Source organism: Thunnus thynnus, chromosome 6 (assembly GCF_963924715.1).
Source record: "Thunnus thynnus chromosome 6, fThuThy2.1, whole genome shotgun sequence".
NCBI lineage: Eukaryota > Metazoa > Chordata > Actinopteri > Scombriformes > Scombridae > Thunnus > Thunnus thynnus.
The window spans coordinates 27671730-27699361 of NC_089522.1; the positions used below are offsets into that span (position 1 = coordinate 27671730).

Genomic DNA, 27632 nt, shown 5'->3' on the forward strand with positions numbered 1-27632 from the left:
TTCAGAACAGAAAGTATGAGGAACATATCTAAGCTTTCAAGTGGAAATACAATCCAGGGCTTATGAAACAATAGTCAGCTCTTTGAACACATGTCAGAGAGGGTATTACTGGAAACATTTGAACTCTATCTGCACCTTAAAATGTATTAGGATTGGGTTACCACAGATTAGGGGGCATCGTAATTCTGAAATTATTAGTATGATGATGTAAATGTGACGCCAACTGGATGAGTGGAGGGCATAAGGTCATGTTTAGGCGCTGCAACATGGGCTGTTTACATTCTTGATGGGTAGTAGTAATTGACCATAAGACCGTCATCTTCAGATGGATTGGAAGGATCGTAAGGAATTCCATGTTAAGGATTTGCGAGTCTTCACGTCATCTGACAACTCTCAGGAAGGTTTTATGATAACTGAGTTGGTTATATGAGGGTTCAAAATACTGTGCATTGGCAAAATTACATTATATCCATTAAATTTGAGTTTAATTACATTGAATGATGGACTTTGGCTGATGTAAGGAATCTATGTTAGCTTGGTTTTCAGGCACTTTGGATATATCAGAGCTTTCAGAAAAATCCCAGTTTCCCAGTTGTAATTACGTCTTGGAGGTTGAACGCTATTTAGAAGTACTGGGCAGGAGTGTTGTAAGTGCTTGGCATTTATAGTGCAATCCTGACTCTCCATTATTCAGTCCCTCCAAGATTTTGCAGAGTTTTTTTGTGATTATTGCAGCCAGAAATGCTTGATTTCGCAGCGGTTTTTGTGAAGTTGGAAGAAAAATATTGCAATTTTTTTTGAAAACAACTGCCAATGAAGAGTCAAATGTAATCACTTCCTTCGCTAAAAGTCATACTGCATATCACAGAAACAACTATATTTCAGTGCTTATTTTCTGAACATGAGAACCATGAGCTTAGTTATATAAACAAGAAAATACCGTACATGAGTTCCATTTATAAGCCTTTATTAAATAAACTTTCACCTCAACATTACAATAAAAATTTGATTTAATTTCCAAAGTGCCCATTTTTGTGTTTGAGGTAAATGTCATCTCTGCTGTCTGAACAATGCATCAACTTGTATTCTTCTTACTGACTGAATGCAAAACTCATTTAGGAACATTTGGTAATTGTTTTCATAGTCTATGGCGAGATGTGTCCATCTTCCATCTGAATGGCGCCTGAAACCTTGTTGAATGCGTGCTGTGCTCTGCGATGACGTAAGCTACCGCCACACAAAATGCGACAATTGTTCCAAATCACAGGCGGTCAGTTCATTTGGCCATTCGATGCGGAAAAGTTGCAGTAATTTAGCAAATCTGCAAGTTCTTCTGCAAGATTTCTTGAATTTGCATTAATCATTGTGATCACAAAATCGCAATTTCCTGGAGGGACTGATTAGTTCATGTTGTGGTCTAGAGGAGGAAGAGGAAGAGGAGGAGGAGGAGGAGGAGGAGAGCTGGGCAGGGTTATTAGGAGCTCAGCTGTTGTTCAATGTAGCTGAAGGGAATATGCTCGGGGATCTCACCCCCTCCTCCTCCAATCAGCCATTCAGCCCTGCAGTCCAGCCTCAATTAGGACACTAAAGCAATCAATATTATAACAAAATGCTGCCATTTCTCCAGACAGGAAGTTGCTTTGTCACAATGGGGCCCTCAGACAGACAGGGCCGCCCCGTCTCCAACCCTCTGGCCCCCCCACCCACCCACTCTCCTCCACCCCCTCCTCCCATTCCCTCTTTGGCCTCCTAAATTCTCCACATTGATGAAACCTTCTGTGGTAGGTTTTGAATTAATATGAGATTAAAGATACTGAAGAGTGTAGGAAAGAGCAAACAGCAGATTGATATCAAACAGTCTCCTGATTGCTGAGGATCACTTGAAGTTAGCCTCCAGTCTGCTCTACAGCTGTTCTCATTTGAATGCTGGCACAGAGACCAGAGCGTGCTGACACCGCCGCATTACTCGCTGGGTAATTCGCTCTCCCCAGCGGGCCGCTGTCAGTAGGTTCAATCGGCGTACCCCAGCTGGTGGACACTTTGGGTTTGGTTGGGGAGTCGCGGTTGTATTTTAGGGGTCACTAGTGCTGGCTCCGTCCTCAGCATCCCACCTGCTCATTCTCCATCCAGGCCACCAGACTGCTTTGCCTCGGTTCACCCTCCAAAACACAACCCTCTGGGGCATCAGTGCCCAGCTGCATTTCTCCCAGCCATCCGGTTCACACACAGCAGCCAAGCCACACTTACTGGAATAATGGAAACATTTTCTTTGAGGTGATTCTTATAGAATTTCAAACGGCTTCAGCCCTAGTAGCATGTGAAACAAATAAAGATGTGAGGTAGCGCTTGGCTTAAAGAGAAACAGAGGTGTTGTAGGACTTTGGGCCAGTAAACAGCACCTCGGCCGTTCTCCTGGACGCCCCGTCAGCATGTCACCAGCCAGAAACCACCGGAGTTGCAGCTTGCTCAGCACAATCTCAGATATATGTTTTTACACCGCTACTTAACTGCACTGTTCCATGTCAGATAAATGATCCCAGACTAATCCTGCACACTAATAGGCATGAAACTGCAATCTGCCTTGACAAGTTATTATAAAGTGTTTTTGCCGTCAAGAACAACCAACAACTGCGTGTTTATTTGAGTAAATCAGTGCAGAGTCACAGTACTGGTGTTTAATAGTCTCCTGACGAGGTTTTAATGGTGTGAAGACGGTCATCTCCTGTCACAGTAGCCTTGTTGTGAGTCATGTTATTATCTACTTAGCTACTCTGCTCCCCGTGGTGTGAATAAGGGTCAACTCACAAGCACATCAGAGACCACTGCGGCCCACTTAGGAGATGGTTGCCGTGGCTACGGGCCCGGGGCGCTGTGTGCATCCATTATGGGAGGCATGTGCAGTGAGACAGGGCAGTGGGGGTTACAGCCTGGAGCGTCGGGGGAGGAGGGGGGTGGTGGGTTGGGGGGGGGGGGGTTCAGAGGGAGCAGCTGTCTCACAAGCCAGCGCCCGCACATCTGGAACAGCTAGCTGGGCTGTCACCATGTGGAGCCACACTGGTTCAGTTGCGTTCAGAGCAGCGCTCTGCAGGAGAAGCATGACTGAAACCCAGCGCCATCTCTGGCTCTCACTGACTGCTGACTTTAGTATTTTTAGACTGGAACAACTAAGAGTTTATATTTAGTGTTGTCAGTCAGTTCCTTTGAAATTTGGCCTTTTTATTGCCACACAATTAAATGTTTCAGTGCTTGTCCTACACCTTTTGGAGAGGTGAAAATGCCTCTGAAACCTAATTTTCACAATCATGTGACTATAAACTGGCATGAATGAAGATGTTTTAGGTTGGTTTAACGCAGGATTATAAAGCACTAAAGCACTGGTACCCAACCTTTTTGGCCTGTGACCCTTTATAGACACCTAATGCCTACTAGCCATCCCTTCTAACAGGTTGTGTATGAATGATTAGTCAATCAACAGATGTTTTTAGCAATTTTTAAGGAAAAAGAAGTCAAAAGTATCCAGAGGTTCCAGCCTCTCAAATGAATATAGTATGAATTAATATTTTCTGGTTTCTTTAGTCGTCACTGATAGTAAACTGAATATCTTTGGTTTGTTGACTGTTGGTCGGGTCAGATTGTTTAATTAAAAAACACAAGAAAAAGCAAAGATTTGAGAAAAGCCAGGAAAAGTAACATTTTGTGTAGCAGGAATGTTTTGTCTTCCTCTTTCCTGTCTTGTTAATCATCTCATCTTCCACTCCCAGGTTAGGAACCACTGCATTAAAGGGTTGAGTTCTGAGAGTCAGCTGTCAAACAACATTGTGTTCATGAGCTATATTGGCTACAAAAAAAAAACAACTAACTCAGAAGACCAACTATGTAAATAAAACAACGTTTAAAGGATGATGTGAATTTGATCTTCCACAAAACTCTACACAAACACAGTATATCTTTGACAAAGAGTGAAGTTAATTAAATGTTTACTGTGATGAATTAACCCCTTTAAAGCATGTCTGAAGTTTCTGTAAGCTGATATTCACACCACAGTGGAATAAATTTGAAGCAGGTAGATGTAGAAGATCAGGTCTAAATACTGATGGTATTAATTAACCTTTATTTAACCTCATTGAGACGAAAAATCTCTTTTTCAACAGTGTCCCGGCAAAGACAGGCAACAGCAATGGGTTAAAACACACAAAACCCAAAAGCATGATTTTATTTCCAAAGAAGGTATCTTCGGAAAATATGTATCACAGCTTCTGAGACTCTCTACTTGTTTCTAATTTAAACTGGTCATTCGTGAACCATGTTGGTGGTCATACGTAGACGTTTTAAAACAAAATATGACTTTTTGAGATTAGTCTGGCCGCTGCTGTAGCTGAAAAGCGTGAAGGGGAACGAGCCTCCTGAAAAGCGAGAGCTCACTAAGCTCTGCATTATCGCGTAAAAAAAAAAGTGCAGTTTCGAAAAATGACATCAGCAATGAAAACAGCTTTGCTCACTGCAAGATTAATCCTGGGTGTGGTTGGCTGAAGTTCTGTTCAGCAGGAGATCACTTGAGGTTACAATAACACACGTCCACATGTGGAATAATATATATTGATTATTTAGGTAATGTATGTTTCCATTCTGCATGAGTCGGAGCTTTTGACAGATATTTCCTCTCTGGAGTATTATCCCCTGCTTCACTCCCTCTGTTCCATATAAAAGGAGATGGTGAGAGGAAAGGCTGTGGGGGTGGAGAGGAGTATGAGAACAGCACGTGCCATCCTTCGTCCTCTGAGCTCTATGCAGCTTCGGCCAAGCAGGCTAATCCACCCAAGGCCAGAGAGAAAGAGATGAGGCAGAGATACAAGTTTTATATCCTGCCAGCCATGGCCGATATATGCCACAGATGCTCTCATCACAGACGTGCTTTTTATGTAGCGCTGTGACTCCCATCCCTTTGATATCAAATAAAAAAAAACTAGCTTTAAAGGGGACGTATCGTGCTTTTTTTTGTGATTTTCTGTCATTTTTATGCTGTTATAATGTTGGATGTCCATGTTAAAAATGGTCAGAGGTCCAAAACTCAGGTGGACGTATGTAAAAATACAGCCTTCAAGTCAAAACCCAAGGATTCAACCTGATCTAAACGGTTCATTTGCAGTGTTACCTCTACTTCCCTCTTACTACGACATCAGATTGGTCGTGCATGGCCACAAACTACCATCTGTTCTGTGATTTAAGAAGTTTATATTTCCAGTAAAGAATGAGAAAAAGAAGTGGAACATTTTTTTTTTGTAGCCTCCAGATCTAACCAATCAGAGCAGAGTAGGCTTCTCAGAGGTGGGTCCTAAAAGAGACAGGAGCTAAAACAGCCTGTTTCAGACAGAGGCTGAACTGAGTGGCTGCATAAAAAGCCAGTATAAGATAAATATGGATTGTTTTTAATTGTAACTCATGCAAAGATATACCAGTACAGCCCCAGAATATAAATATTGTGTTGCATGTTATGTCCTCTTTATGTGTGTTTTCGAGAAACAAAACAAAACAATCAGAAGACAGACGGGCTATAGATCATATTTATACTCCACTAAAACCATGAGGTCCCACAGTGCAGCAGGAAGCAGGTAACAGATAGAAATGAACTCATCAAGATGGTGACTCTAAATCTGCTCATAATCCCCGAACTCCTTATTGACATCACTTGTGGAGAAGTTGGGGAGTGGTGTTTTTAGGGACTACATGATTCAGCTGGGTGTAAATCACAGCTCTCCCAGTGGCCTGGGATCCAGATGCAATTGGGTGTGGTATTGGTGGTGGGGGTGTTGACATTGGGTAGGTGGATCGGGGTTTTTTGACATGAGCCAGACAGCCATGTTCCCTTCACTGTTTAGAGACCTTGTCGTGTCACTTTGTTTGGACGGAGCTGAACTGCTCCCAGGGCGGCGTCTCGCTCGCTCGCTTAAGCGCACCCAAACTCTGGCCTGATGCTGCTCCAACATGTCTGGGTTTGGCTCCACGTAGCTCCATCTGTCACTCACAGATTACGGAGCACCGTCATGCTTTCTGAGAACGTGGGAAATCACAAGCAGACTGGAGAACGACTGTTCATCCAACGAGATGAATGACCTTTAATGGAATTTATTTCAGTCATAAAGTAACACACATGCATTCTCTCGCTCTTGTTTTTCAGGGCAAATATTGATGAGGTGGAGACGGAGGTTGTGGAGATTGAGGCGAAACTAGATAAGGTAAGACATTTGATATTGTCGCTGTGAACCGTATCTGTTTCCATGTGGCTATTTTCAGAAGCAGAAAATGTGATATGTGATATGATAAAGGAGTAAATTAACCCTGAAAACAGAGCAGGAAAGTATTGCTGAACTGTTCTCAATGAGATAAAACCTTCAGGCATGTCACACACACACACACACACACACACACACACACACACACAGTGATGCCGCAGCTGGTTTTTGCATCATCTCTCCAAGGCTGTTCTCCTTGCTGACATCCCACATGATAGTAAACACCATGAGAACTGATCAGCTCATAATCCAACAGTTTGATGTAGCGTGGATGAGCAGTGAAAGCGCTACTGGTTGACAATTAAATGTTGTTGCTTCACGACTCTGGAAAGTGTCAGAGAAGTCAAATCAATGCATATTCTTAAGAGCATCTTAAAACCTATTTGTTTTCTTTTGCTTTCTCTTGATTTTATACTTTTTATTTTGTGGATTTCCCTTTTTTCTTCTCCCTGTCAAGCACTTTGTAACTTCTGTGCTATGGAAATAAAGTTTTCTTGCTTGTTTGCTACTAAATTGCACCAGCAAAAAAAGCCAATATCAGTTAGAGTAATATATTAAAAACATACCATTCAGGCTGACATCTTGACACAACTTTGGCAAAGACCTTCTACATTTACGGTATATTCAGCCTTGCCAATCAGTGCTGTTGCTACACGCTTGTTTTCTTGCCCTACGAGCAGTCAAGTTGAGATCAAGCCAAGTAGCACGTGCTGTTATGTGTGCCGAATTTAAATGGCTGTGAAATCATGCCCATTTGCCACAAGTCTGTGCCGGTCATGTTTCAGAGCCCACCTGAAGGCAAAACTCCCGCTGTGACATCACTGAGCGAGGCGTGGCCAGAAGTCCAACCTGCCTGAAAGTTTAAATAATAGTACAGCAATGATTTTCTAGCAGTGATGGTTTCGTATAGCAATGCAACATACAGTACAGCCTTCAGAGTGATGGATTTGTTTTAATAGGACATAAAAGCATCATGCTGATACAAAATACATGATAAACCGTTCAATGATTCAGGTGACAGCTGATCTCAGACCTCTTAATTACCACTTAGGACCCCCTGAAAACCACAGAATCTTTTTTTTGAAAATTAAGCTCATTATTTATCTATATTGTAAAGTTTATTTGCATGTTGAAGTGGTAACGGTGAGGAGTAGCACATTAAATGTGACTGACTGTGAACATGCAGCTAATTAAAAGTTAACATTATACATTATTATAGTATATTACAGCATAGTATCGCATCTCCTGGCATGAATACTGGCTTATAGTTGTATAAGTAGGCTAATTAATACATTTAAACTTTGCGGTTCTGCTCCTTTGTGTATTTGAAAAGCATCATTTAAGTCTCAAAAGTACTATATATCTAAAAGAGTTCATATGCAAATTGTAAGTTCTTATTCATGCTATGAGAAAAAAGTCATACCATACTTTTAATGACCAAAAAAACATAAAAATGGGGTTTTGACATTTGCTAAAAAAATTTAAAAAGTTGGCGTTTATACTCCAAATAATTTCACAGTATCAACTTGAAATCTTTTGGATTTTCATGGGTGCATACCATTTTGGTGCTGGGTCAGAATATTTAAATTATAAATGAAAAGTATGGACACTGTGTGTAAAATTCACAACAGTGAGTTGATATGGTGGAAATACAAGTGAACATAACAGACTGAAAACTCTGAGAAAGCTCTGCAATCAGCACATGCTAATATTGTTTATTTTTTATCATTTATTTACTGCTATTACTGCTACGGCACATATTGCACCTCAACAGGACCCTTACACTTCAAACTTTTGCCTCTACTGCCTAAGTTGCCAGTTCTAAGTATATTTAATTATGAGTCTGTTACTGATTTGGAGATAATTGCAGGTAAGTCATGTCTTGCTGCTACAGAAATTAGTCACAGCTTTGGCATCATACACAGCTACTTACTCCCAGCCTGCCTCTGCAGTGCCCAATCTCACAGCGCTACCATTGCTAACCTCTACTTATGGCAGTCTGGACTCTTTTAGACGGCGTAATGTCGCTCAGTCATCCTGTTGAAGTTCAGCGCAGGTTTGTTGAAACGTAACGTGGCAACAGAGTAAGACCGGGACTCTCTGAAAAACATTAGATTGAATCATTCTGGCTTTCAAACCATCCAGTTGCCTGTAATGAGGCAGCCAGATGCTTTGCCTGTAATGCTCATGTCACAGGTCCATCTGTTCCTCTTGACATTGAATTACAGTATGTGTCAGCGAGAGACCAGGATTAGACAGTTGTGCTCTTACTGCCATCAGTGTTGGAAACCTCCACTGTGGTTCATATTCCTGTCAAAAGTCATCCCTGAATATTCAATATTCCTTAATCAAACTGTTCTCTTTAAAAACGTTTAAAACTAGATCATGAAAATGGGAAAAATTGAAGGAGAAACTATTCAGTTCACATTTCAAATGATTTGTTGATCTAGATTAATAATATTCTATTAGAAAAAAATAATTTCTTAACTATGTATGCCAAATGCTTTTAAATGATCATTTTTAGCCATGCTAGTGGCATAACATGAGGGAGGAAATGTCTGTTGGTCCATTCACAGCTATCTGATGGATTGCCATGACATTTTGTAGACATTCGACATTAAAAACTGCTGACTTGATTGATCTCCTGACTTAACATCCAGCACCATCATCAGATCAAAATGTTAATTTGTCCAATACTTTTGGTTTATGACTAAATACCTGCAAAACTAATGACAATACCATTAGTATCGGATGCACTTTGTTAATGCTAATTAGCCAATGTTAGCATGCTAACACACCAAATTAAAGTGGTAAACGTGGTCAATAACATACCTGCTAAAAATCAGCATGTTAGCATTATTATTGTGAAGATGTTAGCATGCTGATGTTTAGGGCTGCAATTAACAAGTATTTTCATTATCGATTAATCTGTTGATCTCTCTGTTAATCAATTAGTTGTTTGGTCCATAAAATGTCAGAAAATTGTGAAAAATGTTGATCACTGTTTCCCAGAGCCCAAGATGATGTACTCAGATGTCTTGTTTTGTCTTACAAGAGTACATAACCCAATGATATTCAGTTTACTGTCATAGAAGACTAAAGAAACCAGAAAATATTCACATTTGAGAAGCTGGAATCAGAAAAAATCCCACAAAAATGCCTCAAAAAGATTAATCAATTATCAAAATAGTTGGCAATTAATTTAATAGATGGCAACCAATCAATTAATCGACTAATCATTGCAGCTCTATGGTTGTTAGCGTTTAGCCTCAGCCTCACAGAGAAGCTATGGCTGTAGACTCTTAGTCCTCTTTAACGTTTACAGTGGAACAAATAACTGGCTGTTGTTCTTTATGGACACACAATGTCTGTAACAAGGCGAGACTGTCAAACAACAGGTGGCATTTCCATTTCAATGCGCAGCAGTGCCAGCACTGTCTCAGTCCTACAAAGCTCCTTCTAAGGTAATAAGGAAATAGTTTGACATTTTGGGAAATGAGGCTCATTTGCCTTCTTGCCGAGAGTTAGATGAGAAGATGCCGCTCTGTCTGCGCGCTAAATATGAAGCTAGAGCCAGGAGACGTTTAGCTCAGCATAAAGACTGGAAACAAAGGGAAAACCGCTAGCCTGGCTTTAAAGTAGTTTTGATTAATTTGAGAAAATAATCAACAGATTAATTGATAATGAAAGTAATCGTTAGTTGCAGCCCTAAATTGTGTTTCTAGGTTACTGTACAGACATGAGAATGGTACCAATCTTCTCATCTAGCTTTCTGTCAGAAAGTGAATAAGCATTTTTTTTTTTCAAAATGTCTCACTATTCCTTTAAACAAAAGGGCAGAAGAGTTCAGCCTCACGTCTGGTTAGCAGCTGGGAGGAAATGGGACTTTGCTGGAGATGAAGGGTGCTTAAAAACAGAAAGTCTGGCGTTACAACACAGAGTGAAAAATAAGAAGAATTAATTTTCCTCTCATGAAGGTCGAAGCAAAATAAAACAGGCCTCTAATGACAAATTTCGCTGAGAGTCGCAGAGAAAATGTATATTGTGGTGCGTTCACTGCGGCATGTTACAGTATGTGGTCGAGATACAAAATCTTACACAAAACATACATGTTGAATTATCGATGTCTGGGTTCAATTCTCCATTCCTGGATAACATTAAGCCTCCGTAGCTTTTACATGCTAATGTCACAGGCTAACATATGGACCCCACTTGAGAATGCACCGTCTACTGTATGCAACCGCAGGTGATAACCAGACAACAAACAGGCATCGTCCCGGTCCGTGTGTGATAATGTGCTGAAAACAGAAGAAGTGTGACCTGGAAGCCAACATTTGAGTGCTTTGCCTGAGCATATGATGTTGTTCAGCCATAAAAGTTGCTGCCTTCGAGCGTTGACAGTTCTTCAGAAGTGATAGTCACATGGAGTCTCTGATCTCAGTCAGCCTTTCCCCCCATATGATGAGACAATATGAGTTTAAAGGATAGGTTCACAAATTTTTAAGTCTGTCTTAAAACAACAGTCAGGTGCCTGAATGAACACTGAAAGACGTTTTGCTCGCTGTAATCATTCCTCCTGATCATACTGGCTATTAAAAGATCCCCTTCAAATGTGCTCTCAATGTAAGAGATGGAGGCCAAAATCCACATTTTGTGCAAAAATGCATTTAAAAGTTGAAGCTGAAGCTTATATGAGGCTTCAGCAGTCTGAGTTAGTCATATCAAGTGGATATCTGTCACATTTACAGTTTTTTTTAGCATCAAATTCCCTCTTTGTGTTTCCCTGTTGAGCTTTGGTGGAAGTATAGTAACAAAAAGAGGAACTTTGGCACTAAAAGGACTGTAACGTTTAAAGATATCTACTTGATTTGACTCATTTGGACGGCTGAAGCTTCATATTAGCTTCAGATAATTATTATGAAGGGATCTTCTAACGATCAGTATGAACAGGAGGAATGATTATGGCAAGAAAATTATTTCTCAATGTTCATTTGGCACCAGACTATTGTTTTAAGACAGACTTGGAAAAACTGTGAACCCGTCCTTTAACTGACATTAATTTGATGTGTCGATGAAAGCTGCAATATTTTCCTTTATCTCCTTCGATTGTGTGTCTCCTCTTCTCTCCACAGCTGGTGAAGCTATGCAGTGGGATGATTGAAGCGGGGAAGGCGTATGTCAGCGCCAACAAGCTCTTCGTCAACGGCATCCGGGATCTGTCTCAGCAGTGCAAGAAGGATGAAATGATCTCGGTGAGGTTCCGATGAGTGTCTGTTTGATCCATTATAGCCTTTATTGTGGTTTTATTGTCTTACGTTGTAATCGTTTTCTGTCAGTCAGTGGATAGGACTGTTATAGTTAACTGTATCCAGGGATGGAGACTTTCCTCATGTTTGTCTGTTAGCCTTACAGGTCTGTGTGTCAGTAAACCTGATTACTAACAGAATAGTAAGTGAGGATCAGATCAGGCCTGGAAACTTACTTCTGGCAGCAGCAGCAGTAGCAGTGTCTCCGCAGCTCTGGACTAGTTTCATTGCTACTGACATTAAGTACTATTAAAAGCCGTCTTGGCTTTAACTGTATGACTAATTTAGAGTTTCTTATTAAAGTCTTGTTCGTATTTGTAGTTTCCATTGTAAAAAAAGAACTGAATCAGCCCTGCAATTATAGTTCCCTTTCCCGTGCAAGGTTCAAGGAAAAAAAAAAGGCTGCTAGAGCACAAAAGTACACCTCAGTGACATTAACCAGCCTTGACTTAATTTTAGCACTGCAGATCATTTCATTTTCTTCCATTTAGAATTCAATTACATTTTGGTTTTTACTTCATGACAGCCTTAGATGCAGATACGGTAGCAGTTATGAGAATATTTCTTTATATTATCTAGGTTAAATGTTATATCGTGTTTGCAGGAGTGCCTGGAAAAGTGCGGGGAAAGCCTCCAGGAAATCATCAACTACCACATGGTGAGTCTGTTCTGCAGTCTGTCCCCCATATGCTCAGCGTACAGTAGATTGAGACAGACCGGCACAATGAAATCATCTCATCTTGAAATGCTGACATTAACTGGCATTTAAGGCCTCACTAGGGTCCTATATCCCCCTCAGTAGAGCACCAAGGGTCAGTCTGAGCTGTATTTGAACTGACTTTCACACATAATTGAATCCGTCTGTCTGTCGCTGTGTGACTGTCAGTATGTAAATGTACCTGTCAGTCAGAGCAGAGACCGAGGACACAAAAAGACTCTTCCTCTGTCGTTCTAAGGTGGCTTTATATCATATTGTATGGTTCATTAAACGTTGTACCACATACTAGCAAGGCACCTTTTTATAAAGAGATTATTAACTGTAACTAATGGCGTTAGTAATAGCTAATCAATTATTTACTAATGCTTTATGGATCAGTTATGAGCAATTAATAAGAACAAATTTGGGGTTGCCAGGTTGTGAAAAATATCCTTTTTTCTCCTTCACTTCTTCTCTACTTGGGTCTCTGTTTAAATAATCATCACTTTGGGGGTACTGCTTCACATGTTCCCTCGTCAAACATCATAGTTTATGTTCATAAAACTCATTGTCAGAAGTTTTCATTTTGTCTTACGAAGATTGGAAAAAGTTCCCTCCCATTCATTTAATATTTTAATCAAATCCAATGATATTTCTTCTTCATACCAAACCTGCACAAGAATTTCTTCAAAGCATTTTGGTCCCAAATTATTTATTTAACTCCAAAAATGTTGTGTATTCTTTCCTCATATCTGCTCCAAATGTATTGTTTGTCCTCTCTGATGTCTTTGTTTGTAGAGCCTGAGTTTTTTTTTTTTTATCACGAACATATAGTTTGTGCTTGTAAATTATCTTACACTGCTTAATCTATCATCTTTACAGTTAAAAACAAGATACAATTGTTAATAAGTTATCAATAAAGGGTTTTAATCATGGAATTTGCAGTTGTAAGTCTTAATAAGTTGTTAATAAGTCAAAATCCAGTTTTAGCTCTTTTTCATGCCTTATAACTGATCTATAGACAAATCCGGCAGCTGATTTATGTGTTGCACTCTCGAGCGTCGCCCCATTGCTGCGATGGCTGATGGGAACTGAACACACGTACACTGATATTGAAAGCAGAGATGTTTGGGTTAATCACGGTCAGCTGTCGCCCCCTCAACAGATGAAGATAGTCTGTGTGAATGTGGGAATTATTCAGTCTATAAACAATAAATTAATTGGGAACCAGGCTTTATGAAAAAATAACATGAACGTAGCCTCCATAGTGTGGATGTTAAAGTGCTGTGTGTAGCGGCTAATTTAACTCAGCAGGAGCTACTAGCTAGTTTATGAGCTTCTGTCATTTTAATCAGAATAAAATCATAATTTAAGCTAAAAAAAAAAAGCGGAAACACATGATAATCTAAAAGTACCGTAGTACCTAGCTAACAGGCAGATCACCATCAGCCCCATGTAAGATGATCACTCTGTCTTTTCCAAAGAGTCTGTTTCTTTGTATAGCAGGTGATAATAATAGCACAGCAAAGAGCCGTCTGTAAAAACTGGACTAAATTTCACTGAAAAGTTAAATTCAGTAGATTATAACCTGTATTTTAATGGCATATGATGACTATATTTCCAACATATTACTGCTTTTACAGGATCTCTTGGACGTGTTTCTTAGCAAAAGCACCCAAACAGTGAGATCCTTTTACATAAATTACAGTGTTAGTAATAATGACGACTTTGCTACCTCTGCCTGCAACCCGCATTCGTCTATAAAGCATAATTAAACTACTTATTAGCTATTAATAAAGCCATTAGTTACAACTTATGAACCAGTTATAAAGGATGCCTTATTACTAGCCATTTGTGTAATTTTCTGTTTTCAAAATCAGTTATCTACAAGTATTTTAAAACCTCGTAAAATTCCTGAGAATCACAACCTTGAATAACAGTAAAGTAATAGTCTCCTTATTCCCATCTTTGTTACTGTATTTTCTTTATCCACATCTGTCTGCTGACATTTAACAGAGCATGTGCTTTACTGCTGTGTCGTTTCCCCTCCCTGCCTTTAAGGCTCCTGACCCCCTGCCCCCATCCTGCCCCTCTGAAGCCCTTTGAAGTCCATTAGCTTGAACCCGTTGCATGCTTGACGGTGCTGTAAAGTGCAGTGTGTGTGTGTGTGTGTGTGTGTGTGTATAGATCACATTCCTTTCTAAAGCAACAAAGATGTGTCATCGCAAATCAGCCACTCCCTTCACCCCAATCACTCTCTATCCATTGGTGGAGAGAGAGGTCAGTATTACTAATGGAGGGTTAATGGCCCGGGTCGCTCAGGCAAGCGTGGATTAGCTTTAGCCGGTGGACAGTAGTAACCCTTTACAACCTTGACATGTCACATATGGCCAGGCATCTATGTGCACGTGACTGTCGATGACATTGGTGTCGATAACTTGTGGCCATACAATAGTGTGCTCTTGTCTGATGCAGTAAATGTGTGTGGATTTTCTGTCAGAGTCGCTGTGGTGATGAGTTAATGTTGTAACTACAAAGGAAAACTTTGTCATGATCTGGTGCTTCAGTGCCAAAAGACAGATCAAAGACATGGTGTCACGCACATGACATCCTGTGGGCTTTTGCTGCATTGTTGTGCTGCATTGAGTTTGTTGACAGTGACAGAGAAGCGGCACAGAAACCTCTGATCAACATAATTTATGTAGATTTCACAAATAAGTAGGGCAAAAACTCATTAACCTCCATCGGGAATTTTGTTTCTCTTAAGCTACTAATTGATTTAAAGGAATAGTTTGGGAAATCTTATTCGCTTTAGAGTGAGAAGAGAGGATTGATACCATTCAGTACCACCAAGCTACAGCCAGGAGAGGTTAGCTTAGCATAAAGACTGGAAACGGGGGGAAACAGCTAGCCCGGCTCACTAATTAACATGTTTTTTAAGTTTAATCTGCACAAAAACCGAAGTGAAGAATTTATGGTGTTATGGGGGGGAATTATGTGCTGGACTACTTCTTGGCCAGGAGTCCTGGAGTCTTCATCGGTTGCCTGGCAACCTCATGGTGATGACACGACTTCATAAAATGACTGCTCCCCACTAAGAAGTAGTCTATTGCATAACCTCTTGTAATGCCAAAAAAATTATTCTTCAGTGTTTGTGTGGATTAAAACAAACAAGATATGTTTTGTTAAACAGTAAGCTGTAAAGTTGCTGGTAGGTGGGTTTTGTTACCTTTGGACGGAGCTACGCTAGCTGTTTTCCCCTGTTTCCAGTCTTTTATGCTAAGCTAACCAGCTTCTGGCTCCAGCTTCATATTTACCGCACACACATGAGAGTAGTATTGATATTCTCTTCTAACTCTCTGCATGAAATAAAATAAGCATATTTCCCAAAATGTTAAATGCAAGAACATTTGTGAGCCCTCGTGCAACCTATTTGTGAATTCTATCAATGTTTGTTCCTGGCTGGTAGCACCCTAAAGGACCCTGAGGAGAGTCCATTTATACCACTGAGAGTAAACTGAATATTAGACATTACTCTCAGTATAACACAATAAAAATATCAGCACCACAAACTGCAGCCTCCAAAATAAGCATAAGGTTAAATCAACACATCTCTAAAACAGTTTCAAATTAATATTTATTTATAGCCCTCCAGGAGGTGGGCTTTATTACAGAGCTGTTGTATAAGACTGCATTTGTTTTTAGGTGTACCGAACAAACTCAACCTTAATTATCCTGCATCCAACTCACAATTTGGTACAAAATCTGTTAAAAAATCTGATGAAATACTGATCTACAGTCCTTGACATAATAATATTTGAGAACTACTGATCTTTAAACCTACTATATATTGGGCATATACCAAAAAAAACATACCATTTACATTTTGGCAGTTTTAGGATTACATGCTTGTGTCCACTGCTTGCCAGCTTCAGTCAAAAGCACCTCTGGTCATTCTGTCAGCGTTTCTGTCAGACTGACAGATTCCCCTGTTTGTCTGGTTCAGTATGTCACACTTTAGAGACCAGAAGAGAGCAAGGTTTGGCTTGAGATCAGCTGGCCTGTCCACTGAAAGCTCAGCTGGGTTTTCAACCTCCTGTTTCCCCCTCTCCCTCTCTCCAGTCCATCAGAGCCAAGAGCCTGACTGGACATTAATATGATTGGCTCTCAAAAGTTTTCTGTGTTACTTTGATGTAAAAGCAGAACAGAGCAGTGTGACTGACAAGAGGGATTCCCCTGAGATGAAAAACCTGTGAAGTGACCTGATTACAGTGAGGAGAGCTTAACTGCAGTTTCATTAGCTGATGCAGTAATTTTTTTCTGTTGGCGTCTTTTACATATTCCTATTTTAATCAGGAATGACACCGTGTGCAGTTGACTGTGTGGCGCTCCCGTAGCTGAGGGACTCCGGCAGGGCACCGATGAATAAGAAATGATGATGGTTATATCTGCCAGTCATGACGGATGTCCCTCTGTGTGCATGCTTTGCCTTGCAGCTGCCGCTGTGCTTACCCTTCGCTGCAGACACTCCAGAATATTAAATGGCACCGTACAAATGGGGCCGCTGAGTGCCAACTGCCCTTGTTGCTGCCATGCTCAGATGCCTTTAAAACCCATAAAATAAACACAAACTGCACATATGTTTGAGCATATACGTGAACATGAGCTCAGACAAGCAAACACACACGTCCAAGAAAAGCAGAAAAGAGTCTTGGCCCTTTCTTCCCTCCATTTCCTCTCTTGCCAGTCCAACACCACACAACAGAACAAGCAGGCTCTGTTTGTATGAATGTCAAGCCAAGTATAGCTCCTTTTACTTCAGCTCGGAGCCCGCGCGTCCAAAGATTTCACAATAGATTTTTCTTTCAGACAGGAACAGGCATCAACAGAATCAGGCCAACATTTTCTCTGTTTAATTCAAGCATGAAACTCCATATGAATACTCAATAAATTATTGACTCATGTTTGACTCTCTGAACATCCATTAAAAATGAGCGGAGACTGACACATGGATGCGAAGAGAGACGAACATCTGAGCTGCCAAGTCTTTATGCATTGAAAACCATATTCACATAAGGGATTATAAATTACATAGGTGCTGGTGGGATTTCGGTAGATGGGGGAGAAAACATGTTTGGATGAAATAATTTAGATTGCAGTTACATATGGTTTTCAAATATAGTTTCTGTGGCATACAATATTCCCCTGATTTTAATGCATTTGAATAGAATAAGTATGCTCGGGCAGTAGGCTGTATGCACTGAAGGAGTGAATTCCCATGTGGGATGCCAACGCTACTGTCTCCTGGTTATATTTGGCAACTGGAAAACAAAACAAGACACAGTAGGAAGGCAGTTATGTCTACAACTGCAACCCTTATCATTCCCTACAGGGCATAACTGCGTCCTTTGTTGATAAAATAAAAATATATGAAAATGTGTCTTCAAAGGAACACACACATACAGATTTCAGTCCTTATGTTTCCTAACACTTTGTTGTTGTTATTGTATTCCTTAAAATACTTTCATTTGTTATGCTCTGCAGCACCCTTCTTCTTAAAGGGCACGTATCATGCATATTTCCAGGTCTATATTTATATTCTGGGGCTCTACTGGAATATCTTTGCATGATTTACAGTTCAAAAAACTTCTCATTTATCTTATATTGGGCTTTCATGCAGCCCCTCAGTTCAGCCTCTGTCTGAAACAGGCCGTTTCAGCTCCTGTCTCTTTAAGGCTCCTGATGAACTCACTCTGTTCTGATTGGCCAGCTCACCAGATCAGGAGGCCACATAAACAAACAGTAGTAATTAGACTTCACTTCTTTTTCTCGTTCTTTATTCGAAATGGAAACTTCTCAAATACAGCGGTACATGTTTGAGCCTGAATCTGATCTGAGGCATGCGAGAACGTGAACAACACATGTAAAAACAGCTACAGATGGGAATATACAAACGATCTGAGATGTTGATGCCATTGAAGAATTGGAATATGAGAAATTCCCATTTCCCTTTTTTTTTTAAGCAAAAATATCCAAATGTACTGATTCCAGTTTCTCAAGTATGAATATTTTCTGGTTTCTTTAGTCCTCTATGACAGTAAACTGAATATCTTTTGGTTGTGGACTGTTGGTTGAGACAAAACAATTCATTTGAGGACAACACCTTGGGTTTTGGGAAACAGTGATTGACAGTTTTCACCATTTTCAGGCATTTTATAGACCAAACGACTGATCGATTAATCAAGAAAATAATCAATAGATTAATCAACAATGAAAATAATTGTCAGTTGCAGCCCTAGATTCAACTCAACAGTTATTTTGGAGGCTGTAGTTTGTGGTGCAGTTGAATTATATTCGGTCAAGTGTTTTTGAAGTGGATTAAAGATTAGAAACATCTGTCAGAATAAAGGAATACAATTCACTGGAAGTACGATCAGTCATCCCTCCCGGATAAAGTCTAAAAACATGTTTCTTGCCACACTATGATATGTTATATCTGTTTGACAGATGCGCTTTCTCTTGTGCTGGGATGAGCACCGACTGGGCTAAAGATAATTGCTTTGACTGCTTTCATTACATCATTATGTGCCCCGACATGCCAGTGGAATAACAGGGAAATTAGCAAACTAGACAGCCAGTACAGTAGTCCATTGTGATGGTGTTTGTGGCGGTCTCATTCCTCAGTTCTGGTATCAGGTCAATGAAGATGTGCCAGATATTCCTTCCGGCCTTCCTTCCTTACTTAGTTTTTCACTTACTTACATGATTGACTGTTTTTCTTTGTTCAAACTCCAATAAGTATGTTGGCCTGTATATCAAATATGACAATAAAAAGTTATGATATCCAGTAACTGCTGAGATTTCAAGTCCAGAGTGATCTCATTTCAATAAAAGTCTGTAGCCACAAAAAGACCCTGTAATGAGCACAGTGTTAGCGTGTTAAAGCAGCTATAATCAATGTTTTTGTAGTGAATTTTATATAATAACAATACATCAAATAACTAGCCTAAGTATAATGTCGATAGGGTAGAGGATTATCAGCCGACTCAGCGTCTCTCAGCTTGTTGTTTTGGTTCTCTGACTCTCGACTTTACTATTTTGGTTTACTTTCATACCAAAAACTGAGCAAAAAGGAGAGAGTGTATATACATATATGCATTATATGACATGTACTATGCCCACATGGAACCACTCAAAAAACCGTTGCTCAATAGCGATTTGCTGTCAAAAACTTCACACGCTACTTTTAAGGTCAAAGAGCAGCTTAAATTGATGGGAATTTGTTTTTTTTAGGTAACCTGTCAACTGACGTGCCTGATAAGTGGGTTTTTACTTACTTACTTAACTTTTACTCACTTGGCATGAACCTTTGGCGACCATGAATGCCTTTATGTAATATTCCATGGCAACTTATTCAATATTTGCCAAGATATTTCACAAATCATCGGACTGACAGACCATCTGACCGACATCACCCTCCCCATTAGTGTCATCATCCCTTTAGTCTTATTGAATACATTTAGTTATGTATTGTTAATCCTGCCCTCCTCACTGTCAGTCACATCACATCCTACAGAGACAACCTGTAGCATCTTGGTCCAATGAAAATAGGGTGTCAACTTGCCACAAAGCAGCACAGGAATGCTAACGGCTGACTGCTACCCCCAGAACCAGGAAGTCTCACAGCAGTTTTCCTGCCACCACACACACACACACACACAAACAACATGGCAGTGTGCTTGTTGACTTGACAGCTTTTAAAGACTGTGGTTTTTTACACTGAGCCATCGTCCACCTCAGTCCTGTCTGCAACCCAACGTTACACCCGAGTGTTTATGACCGCTGCACACTGCTGCACTGCTGATTTTGTTTCGAGTCACTGCAGTTTGTGGGAGCCTTCGATGGCACAAGATTCCAGCTCTCACTTGCACTTTTTCTAACAGCTTTTTAAACTGGATCCAGGAAAACAGATTGACCGCACATGCACAATCAGACCCCGAGTGATTTGCAGTCAGACCGGGCGGCCTTTGAACATGACACTTTGCGAGAAGCCATTAAAAGCGGTTTATTAACTTGACTAGAGAGGTTGGCTCACCTGTTTGTGTGTTACTCCCGAGTTGGATAAGACAGCGTCTGGTGCAGGATCGGAGGATTTTCTTTGTTCTGTGATCACATACAGTAGAGTCGATTGTTTCTGATGTGATGGCAGATTCACAAAGCAACAAAGAGAATGGCACGGCTGCTTTGTAGCACCACTCTCACACTTATTTGGACCAAGTGAGTTTATAGAGCAGTAAAATTTAGCTTTAACCCACCATCAAAACAAACATGTCTCTCTTAAAGGTGGTGGCATGAATACAGTAAAACTGACCACTTCCATCACAGCCATATTTTTTATTTTTTAATCTGTTTTTTCAAGTGTTATGCTGATTGTTGGCTCACTCTGTACACTGCCTATTGTGGCATCAATAGAGAGAAGTGTCTCATTCTTCATCAACTCTTGTAATCCCAGAGTTAAAACACCCATAAGCCCAGTTTTATAGGCCCTTGCAAAGTCAAATCTTCTAATCCACACACACAGTTATATATCCAATTATTCAGGCAGGGTGCATGAGGACGCGAACCCCTTAAATCTAACTGCTCAGTTATGGTGATAGCACACAGGCTCTGACAGTTTGTCTGGGGGGGGGGGGGGGGGGGGGGGTTTGCACCCTGCATTGGATGCAGAGTCTGCAGTGTCACATTGTACCAAAAACCTCCTCTCCTCTCCTCCCTCTCACTCACTTCCTCCCTCCCTCTCTGCCCGAGTGACCTATTTAGCAGCAGCAGCAGCAGCAGCGGCGGCAGCAGCATAGCAGGAACGATCACAGAGGATGTGCTCAGTGTGTGAAAGAAAAGAGGAGGGAACTTGAATTTAAAACATCTAACTGAAGGCAGTGTGTTATTGTGTTAAAGCGGGTGTGTACGAGTCTGAGTGACATTCCTCCTCCATTCATTCCAACAGGCATTAAGGGCTAATTTGCATCATCTGCATGCATCATGTGGAGGGGGAAAAAAAAGCTGTGCTCTGTCGCCCTCTGTTGGTTACAAATACATTGCAGGTGTATTGAGAGAAGCCCACTTTTGTTTTCCCTCCAAAAGTCTTATTATTCAGATTGGGACATGTCAGAATGCATTTGAGGTTGTGCAGACGTTTGGAGTCGACAGAAAATGAAATGGCGGCAAATTTTATGATCGTTTAATCGTCTAAGTTGTTTTTCTAGCAAACATGCTGGTTTTAGCTTCTACAGTGAGGGGATTTTCTGCTTTTCTCTGTCAAACTTGATAGTAAACTGAATATTTTTGGGTTTTGGTCTATTGGTCGGACAAAATGAGACCCTTGAATGCATCACCTTTGACTCCGGCAAACTAGGATTTGCATTTTTCACAATATTCTGATATTTTTTGGACCAAAGTTTTAATTCAGAAAATAATTGGAAGATTAACTGATAATGGAAAGAGTTGTTTGTTGCAGCCCTACTGGCGGTAGTTATTAATTTCAATATTTTGTGTCATATTGGTTTAATAATACAGATGATAAGCAAACAGTGAACTACAGCTTTTTATATCTAATTTATGTTATACCCAACTTATTTTCTTGATTAATTAAATATAAAATGTCAGAAAATTGTGAGAAATACCTAGCACAGTTTGCTAAAGCCCAAGTTGACGTCTTCAAATTAATTCTTTTTTTCTGACCAGCACTTTGAAATCCAAAGATATTCAGTTTGCTATCTAATAAAACTAAGAAAAGCAGTAAATCCTCCCATTTGAGAAGCTTGAACTAAGTATTTTTTGGCATTTTTGCTTAAAAAATGACTTGTTTAATGGAATATTAACAGTTTACAATTAATTTTCCTTCAGTTGATTAATAATTTCAGCTGTAGATTTGATACATTTATGGATCAACAAAACCATTTCTTCCCAGGATTTGTAACACAGTAATAGCAATTCAGCACTAGCAGTGTAGGATGTTTTTGACCATGTTTTTCAGCTCCAGGTGTACAAGGTCTTCATAATCTTCTTCATCAATAATAATCAAGGACTGTCTTCTTTTCATCTGTTTCAGATACTGTTTGATCAAGCTCAGCGGTCTGTAAAGCAGCAGTTGCACAACTTTGTGAAAGAGTGAGTAAACCTATGATTCATGATGCTTCAGCAAGGTGTCTCTGCAGAACTTGAGGTGTATGAAAAATTCAGCACTTGTAGAAAAACCCAAAGTCCATACCCTTTAAAAGGCAAACATACTCTTGTTTCCCCTGCAAGCCTTTTAATTATTAAACCGAGTACAACTTTTTGCAGCCCAGATATGTTGTCACATGAATGTCCTGAACAATCCAGCTAAAGTAGGTTACTTGTAGTCTCACATTGACTTTGTGGTGGCTTTAAATATCTTAAAATATGTAATCCCCATATGTCTTGAACTGAATTTCAGTTTGTTTGTGATCCAGAAAGTTTCTGTATTCACCTGTTTGTCAGGGATGTACGGAAGTTCAAGGAGACCAAGAAGCACTTTGATAGGGTGCGTGAGGATATGGAGATCGCCCAGGTGAAGAACGCTCAGGCTCCGAGGAACAAGCCTCACGAGGTAGAAGAAGCCACCAGCTCGCTCAGCATCACCCGCAAGTGCTTCAGACACCTCGCTCTGGACTACGTTCTACAGGTCAGAAAAATTACTCTTGAATTCTTCCTGTAGTTGTCTAGTTTGCAGTGTTTTATTAAAGAAAACTTCAGTTGCAACTGAGCATCTTCTTGTTTGAGAACATATGTTCCCAAAGGTACAATTTTATATATTCAACTGCCTGACAGAGACATAAAGATCTAGACAGAAGAGGTGTAAATCAAAGTTATTATCCGTATCTGTATCTGCTGATAAAATATCTGTTGTGGGATTTATACTAGAGGTGAGTGGTGTCCACACTGGAAATTGCTAGAAGTAGTCTAGATTTGCCAGTGTTTCTTAAGAAAAAATGCCAAAATTCTCTGGTTCCACATTGTTAAATGTGAATACTTTCTGGTAGTCTTCTATTAGAGTAAACTGAATATCTTTGGGTTGTGGACTGCTGGTCAGGACAAAACAACATTTGAGGACATCATCTTTTTGGCTTTGGGAATCAGTGATTGACATGTTTCACCTTTAATTGACACAACGACTAATCGATTGAGAAAATAAATGTACCTAAATTAATCATAAAATATTGCTTTGGACAAAGGTATCTGCCAAATGAATACATGTAAATGTAAATAATGAAGCAAGATTAATATTTTAAGGATCAAGGTGGAAATGAGCAGTGGAAAAAGATTAGGAGGTTTTAACATCAGGAAAATAAAAATAAGAGTTGCTCTGGGCCAATATTTCTCTTAAAAAAGCTGAGTGTTAAATGATAACTAGTTAAGTGTATCATATATGAAACAATGATGTGTCCAATAAGGTCACCTCCAAACAAATATGAAGATATTAATGTTAAACTACTTATTTACTTATCATAAAATCAATGTGATACATAAAGGAAAATTCAGAATCAACCCAAAGTAAAATGTATAATAATGTAATTATTATAATAATAATGTAATAATAATGTAATAGCCAACATAAGATTATATCTTGTACCAAACAGAATACAAGACATCTACAATCTGTTTATATTCAAGTAACGTATTCACATTTGTTTATATATTATGAGAAGAATCGGGGAGCGACTGTGACGTAGCTCTTTACCCTGCAGCGATGTCTGCGTCTGTCCGTCTGCCTGTGTGACACATTCTTCACTTTGTTCATATGCAGCAAGGGGTTTATTTTACCCACAAGTTGTAACCTCCTATCCACAACTGCCTGCGGGGAACAAAGAGACTGATTCAGTGTGATCGCAGTGTGATGGCCGTGCCCTCTTTCTACTCTCAGACAGCTTACCCTTTTGAGTCTTAATTGAAAGTGTCTCGAGGCAGAAAAGGTCGGGTAATGCGCTATATGTATGTGACCTCTTAAATGTAGCACAAAATGTCATTTAGTTTTGCATCAGTTAAGATATACAATGCAATATGAATATGAAACGCCACAAGGACTAAATGGAGTTCATACAACAAGTTATGGACAGTTACATTAAAGAAACAGCGCAGAGTGGAGTATAAAGGGAAAAAAAATGTGTGTTCAAAGTTGCATTCACGCCATAGACTGTAAAAAATAATGGATGTAGCCACCGTGACATCACCCGCTGGCTTGTGGACTTCTGAAGCCTCGAGTTGGCATTTTGACCATCGCCTTCTTGGATTTTTTGAGCCAGAAGTGACCATATTTGGACGAGAGGGTGGAGCTGACACTAACGCTAGCTGCTAGCTGCTGATATTAAGTTTAAAATTATGTTTATTTTTGAACCAAATTTGGCTGTGAGGTTATAACTGAAAACATGTGAATGATTCATTTTCTTTTCTACAAAGAGTTCAGTTAGTATCAGCAAACAAAAACATCTGTGAGGCATATGTTATGTAGGACTTATAAACTTTTAAATGTATTGGGTGTTACAAAATTTATATGAAACTGACCTAGTTTTATTTCAGAACCTGGGACGAGAGGTACAAGTTCAGTTACAAGTTCACCGTATTGAGGTTTGCCTTTGTTAGAGTTGATTCAAACTAAACTTGATGGTGCCACAGTTAGAAAAAGAAAATACTGTCCACAAGAGGGAGTCGTCTCAACATTTAATGGGTGTCATGTACTTTATACTGTATGACGTGATGATGTATTGATATAGATATAATCAAACAGATAATTAATACTCCAGAGTGTCCAGTGTTCATTTATAAACACATTTCTATTTGTCTTTCCTGCAGATCAACGTCCTCCAGGCGAAGAAGAAATTTGAGATCCTAGATGCTGTAAGCATTATGTCTCCTAATGCAAAGTATACAAAAAACACATAATACCTTCAAGAGCATCTGTGTAATATATTCTACCTGCAACTGCCTCTCTCTCTGGTCCAGATGCTGTCATTCATGCACGCCCAGTACTCGCTGTTCCAGCAGGGCTACAACCTGCTGGATGAGATCGACCCATACATGAAGAAACTGGCTGCTGAGGTCAGTTAAACATCTTTTTAAGATTTTTCTTTTTTTGGTACTTTTTGCCTTTATTGGAAGGTTACTGGCAAAGACGGAAGAAGGAAACAAGGGCAGAGTGAGATGGATATAACACGCAACGCTTGCTGGACTTGAACCAAGGAAGTTAACAGATATGTGGCATGCGCAGTAACCATTATTTTAAATATCTTAAAAATTAATATCTTTATCATCATCACTTAGCTTATGCTCCATCAGTGGGCCTGTGTCATTTCCCCCAGGCTTTCTGTCTTGATTGGAAGAGGTTTGATCCTCATTTGAATTATCGACAAGGGACAGTTGCATAATTCCTCATTTTAATTATACATTGTGATACTTACTTTCTATTTTGAGGCTTCTGTACCTAATAAAAAGCTTCCTGTTTGCATACATTTAATTTGTGACTCATAAAAAAAACAAAACAACATGTTATCCTTAGCTGTTGTGTACACATGTTATTGTGGGCTAACTTGTTTGTCACAGCAGATTGACTGCTGCAGGAAAACTGAATCAATGCTTCAATACCAAACACTGACCTAACGTGTCATTGCGGGCTTAGCCTGTGTTTGCCGCTGTGTTACATTCAGCTGCTCTGAATCACTTCAGCTCTCACAGTGTCTTTACTAAATATGTAATGAAGAGTTTCACTGGATGTACTTTTGGCTAAATGTCTCTTCAGAAACAGTGATCTTGTTTATCATTTTTGTTCGTGGGAACTGACTTTCAGCTGGATCAGCTGGTGATTGATTCAGCCATGGAGAAGAGGGAAATGGAGCATAAACATGCAACTATTCAGCAAAGGGTGAGTTCTTATTTTATCAGTTCGACCAATTTTTTAAAAAAATGTGGCTTCAGTTATTTCTTTCAGTTAAGGATTTATCAGGTTTGGATGCATATTTTGACCCTTAAGAATCTTTCTTTTGTCTATTAGGCTGGCAGGCTGATACTGAGAATCTGACAGGGTGTGAATGTGCTCACATCACACCTCTAAGATCCAGTCTGCTACTTGGATAAGTGCATCTGTTGTGACTGGGGAGGGATTAGACCTGGGCAGCTCAGAAGTGTTTGATTAATCTCCCTAACAAAGTTTAGGCATTGCTTAAAGCATTAAATCAGGTGGGATTAAGTGTTTTTAAGAGATATTAATCCCGCTGTTGTCTGCTGTAGATGGTAACAGTCAGCACATTAACTACTGAATATGTGCTGATGCTTTAGCATGAGCCACAGTGTGCTTTTAGTCCAGTAAAATGCTGAGTTTATGGTTTATTGAGCATGTTTAGCACCATACTATCAGTGTGGTGATTTTGGACTTGGTTAGTTGGTTTGTCCACCACTTTGGTCCAGACTGACATATCTCAACAACCATTGGATGGATCAAGATGACATTTTGCAAAGACATTCATGGTCCCCAAAGGATGAATCCCGCCGACTTTGATGATCCCCTGACTTTTTCTCTAGCACCACATTTGTGGTTTTGAGTTTGATGAAATTTGGTGCAAGCCATAGCACAACCAATACTGGATTTTTGATGTTGATAATAATATTGTGGTTTAAAAAAATTCAACAATAATAAATCTGCTGATACTTATTTTGTATACACAACCTATGAATAATTTTTTTTGATAATTGCGACCAAGAAACCTACTGGGCAGGACGTTTTCAGTTGAAAAATAAACTGATCACTTCTCTGTTGGACAAACTATAGAATGATGACATTGTTTCAAAACATATCTTTGGCATTTCTGTAGTTTAATTTCTTGTCATTTATTGGCTGACATATATCGAAACTATATACCTGCAATGAGCTGATATCGGGCTCTAGTACACACACTCATTTCCTCCTCAGGATGAAGTGTAATAATTGTGGAGATCCCTTAACTCGCACCATCATCAGGTTAAACCTCAGTTTGTCCAATTGCTGTAGCCTCAGCTGTATTTTGTGTTCAATGTTAATTAGCAAATGTTAGCATGCTAACACACTAAACTAATTTAGTCAATATGGTAAACATTATACCTGCTAAAAACCAGCATGTTAGCATTGTCATTGTGGGCATGTTAGCATACTAACATTAGCATTTAGCTAAGTACAGAACAGCTTCACAAAGGTACTAGCACGGCTATAAACTTGTTTATCTTCATCTTTTTAACCGTGCTAGCTTTAGTAAAAAATAATAATAAGAAGAAGAAGAAGAATAACAGTCCTTTTGT

The 27632-nt window shown here is 39.7% G+C and overlaps 1 protein-coding gene across 2 annotated transcripts in view; it reads left to right on the top strand.

Annotated features, from left to right (window-relative positions):
• The window catches only part of acap3a (ArfGAP with coiled-coil, ankyrin repeat and PH domains 3a), an 82476-nt gene that overhangs the window by 30158 nt on the left and 24686 nt on the right, over positions 1 to 27632 (top strand). For both annotated transcript variants that reach the window (XM_067593145.1, XM_067593146.1), the window contains exons 2-9: positions 6176 to 6233; positions 11423 to 11542; positions 12201 to 12254; positions 22402 to 22460; positions 22812 to 22995; positions 25161 to 25205; positions 25311 to 25406; positions 26152 to 26226. In XM_067593145.1, coding sequence (XP_067449246.1) covers positions 6176 to 6233; positions 11423 to 11542; positions 12201 to 12254; positions 22402 to 22460; positions 22812 to 22995; positions 25161 to 25205; positions 25311 to 25406; positions 26152 to 26226 — 691 coding nt within the window. The remainder of the gene's footprint in view (positions 1 to 6175; positions 6234 to 11422; positions 11543 to 12200; positions 12255 to 22401; positions 22461 to 22811; positions 22996 to 25160; positions 25206 to 25310; positions 25407 to 26151; positions 26227 to 27632) is intronic.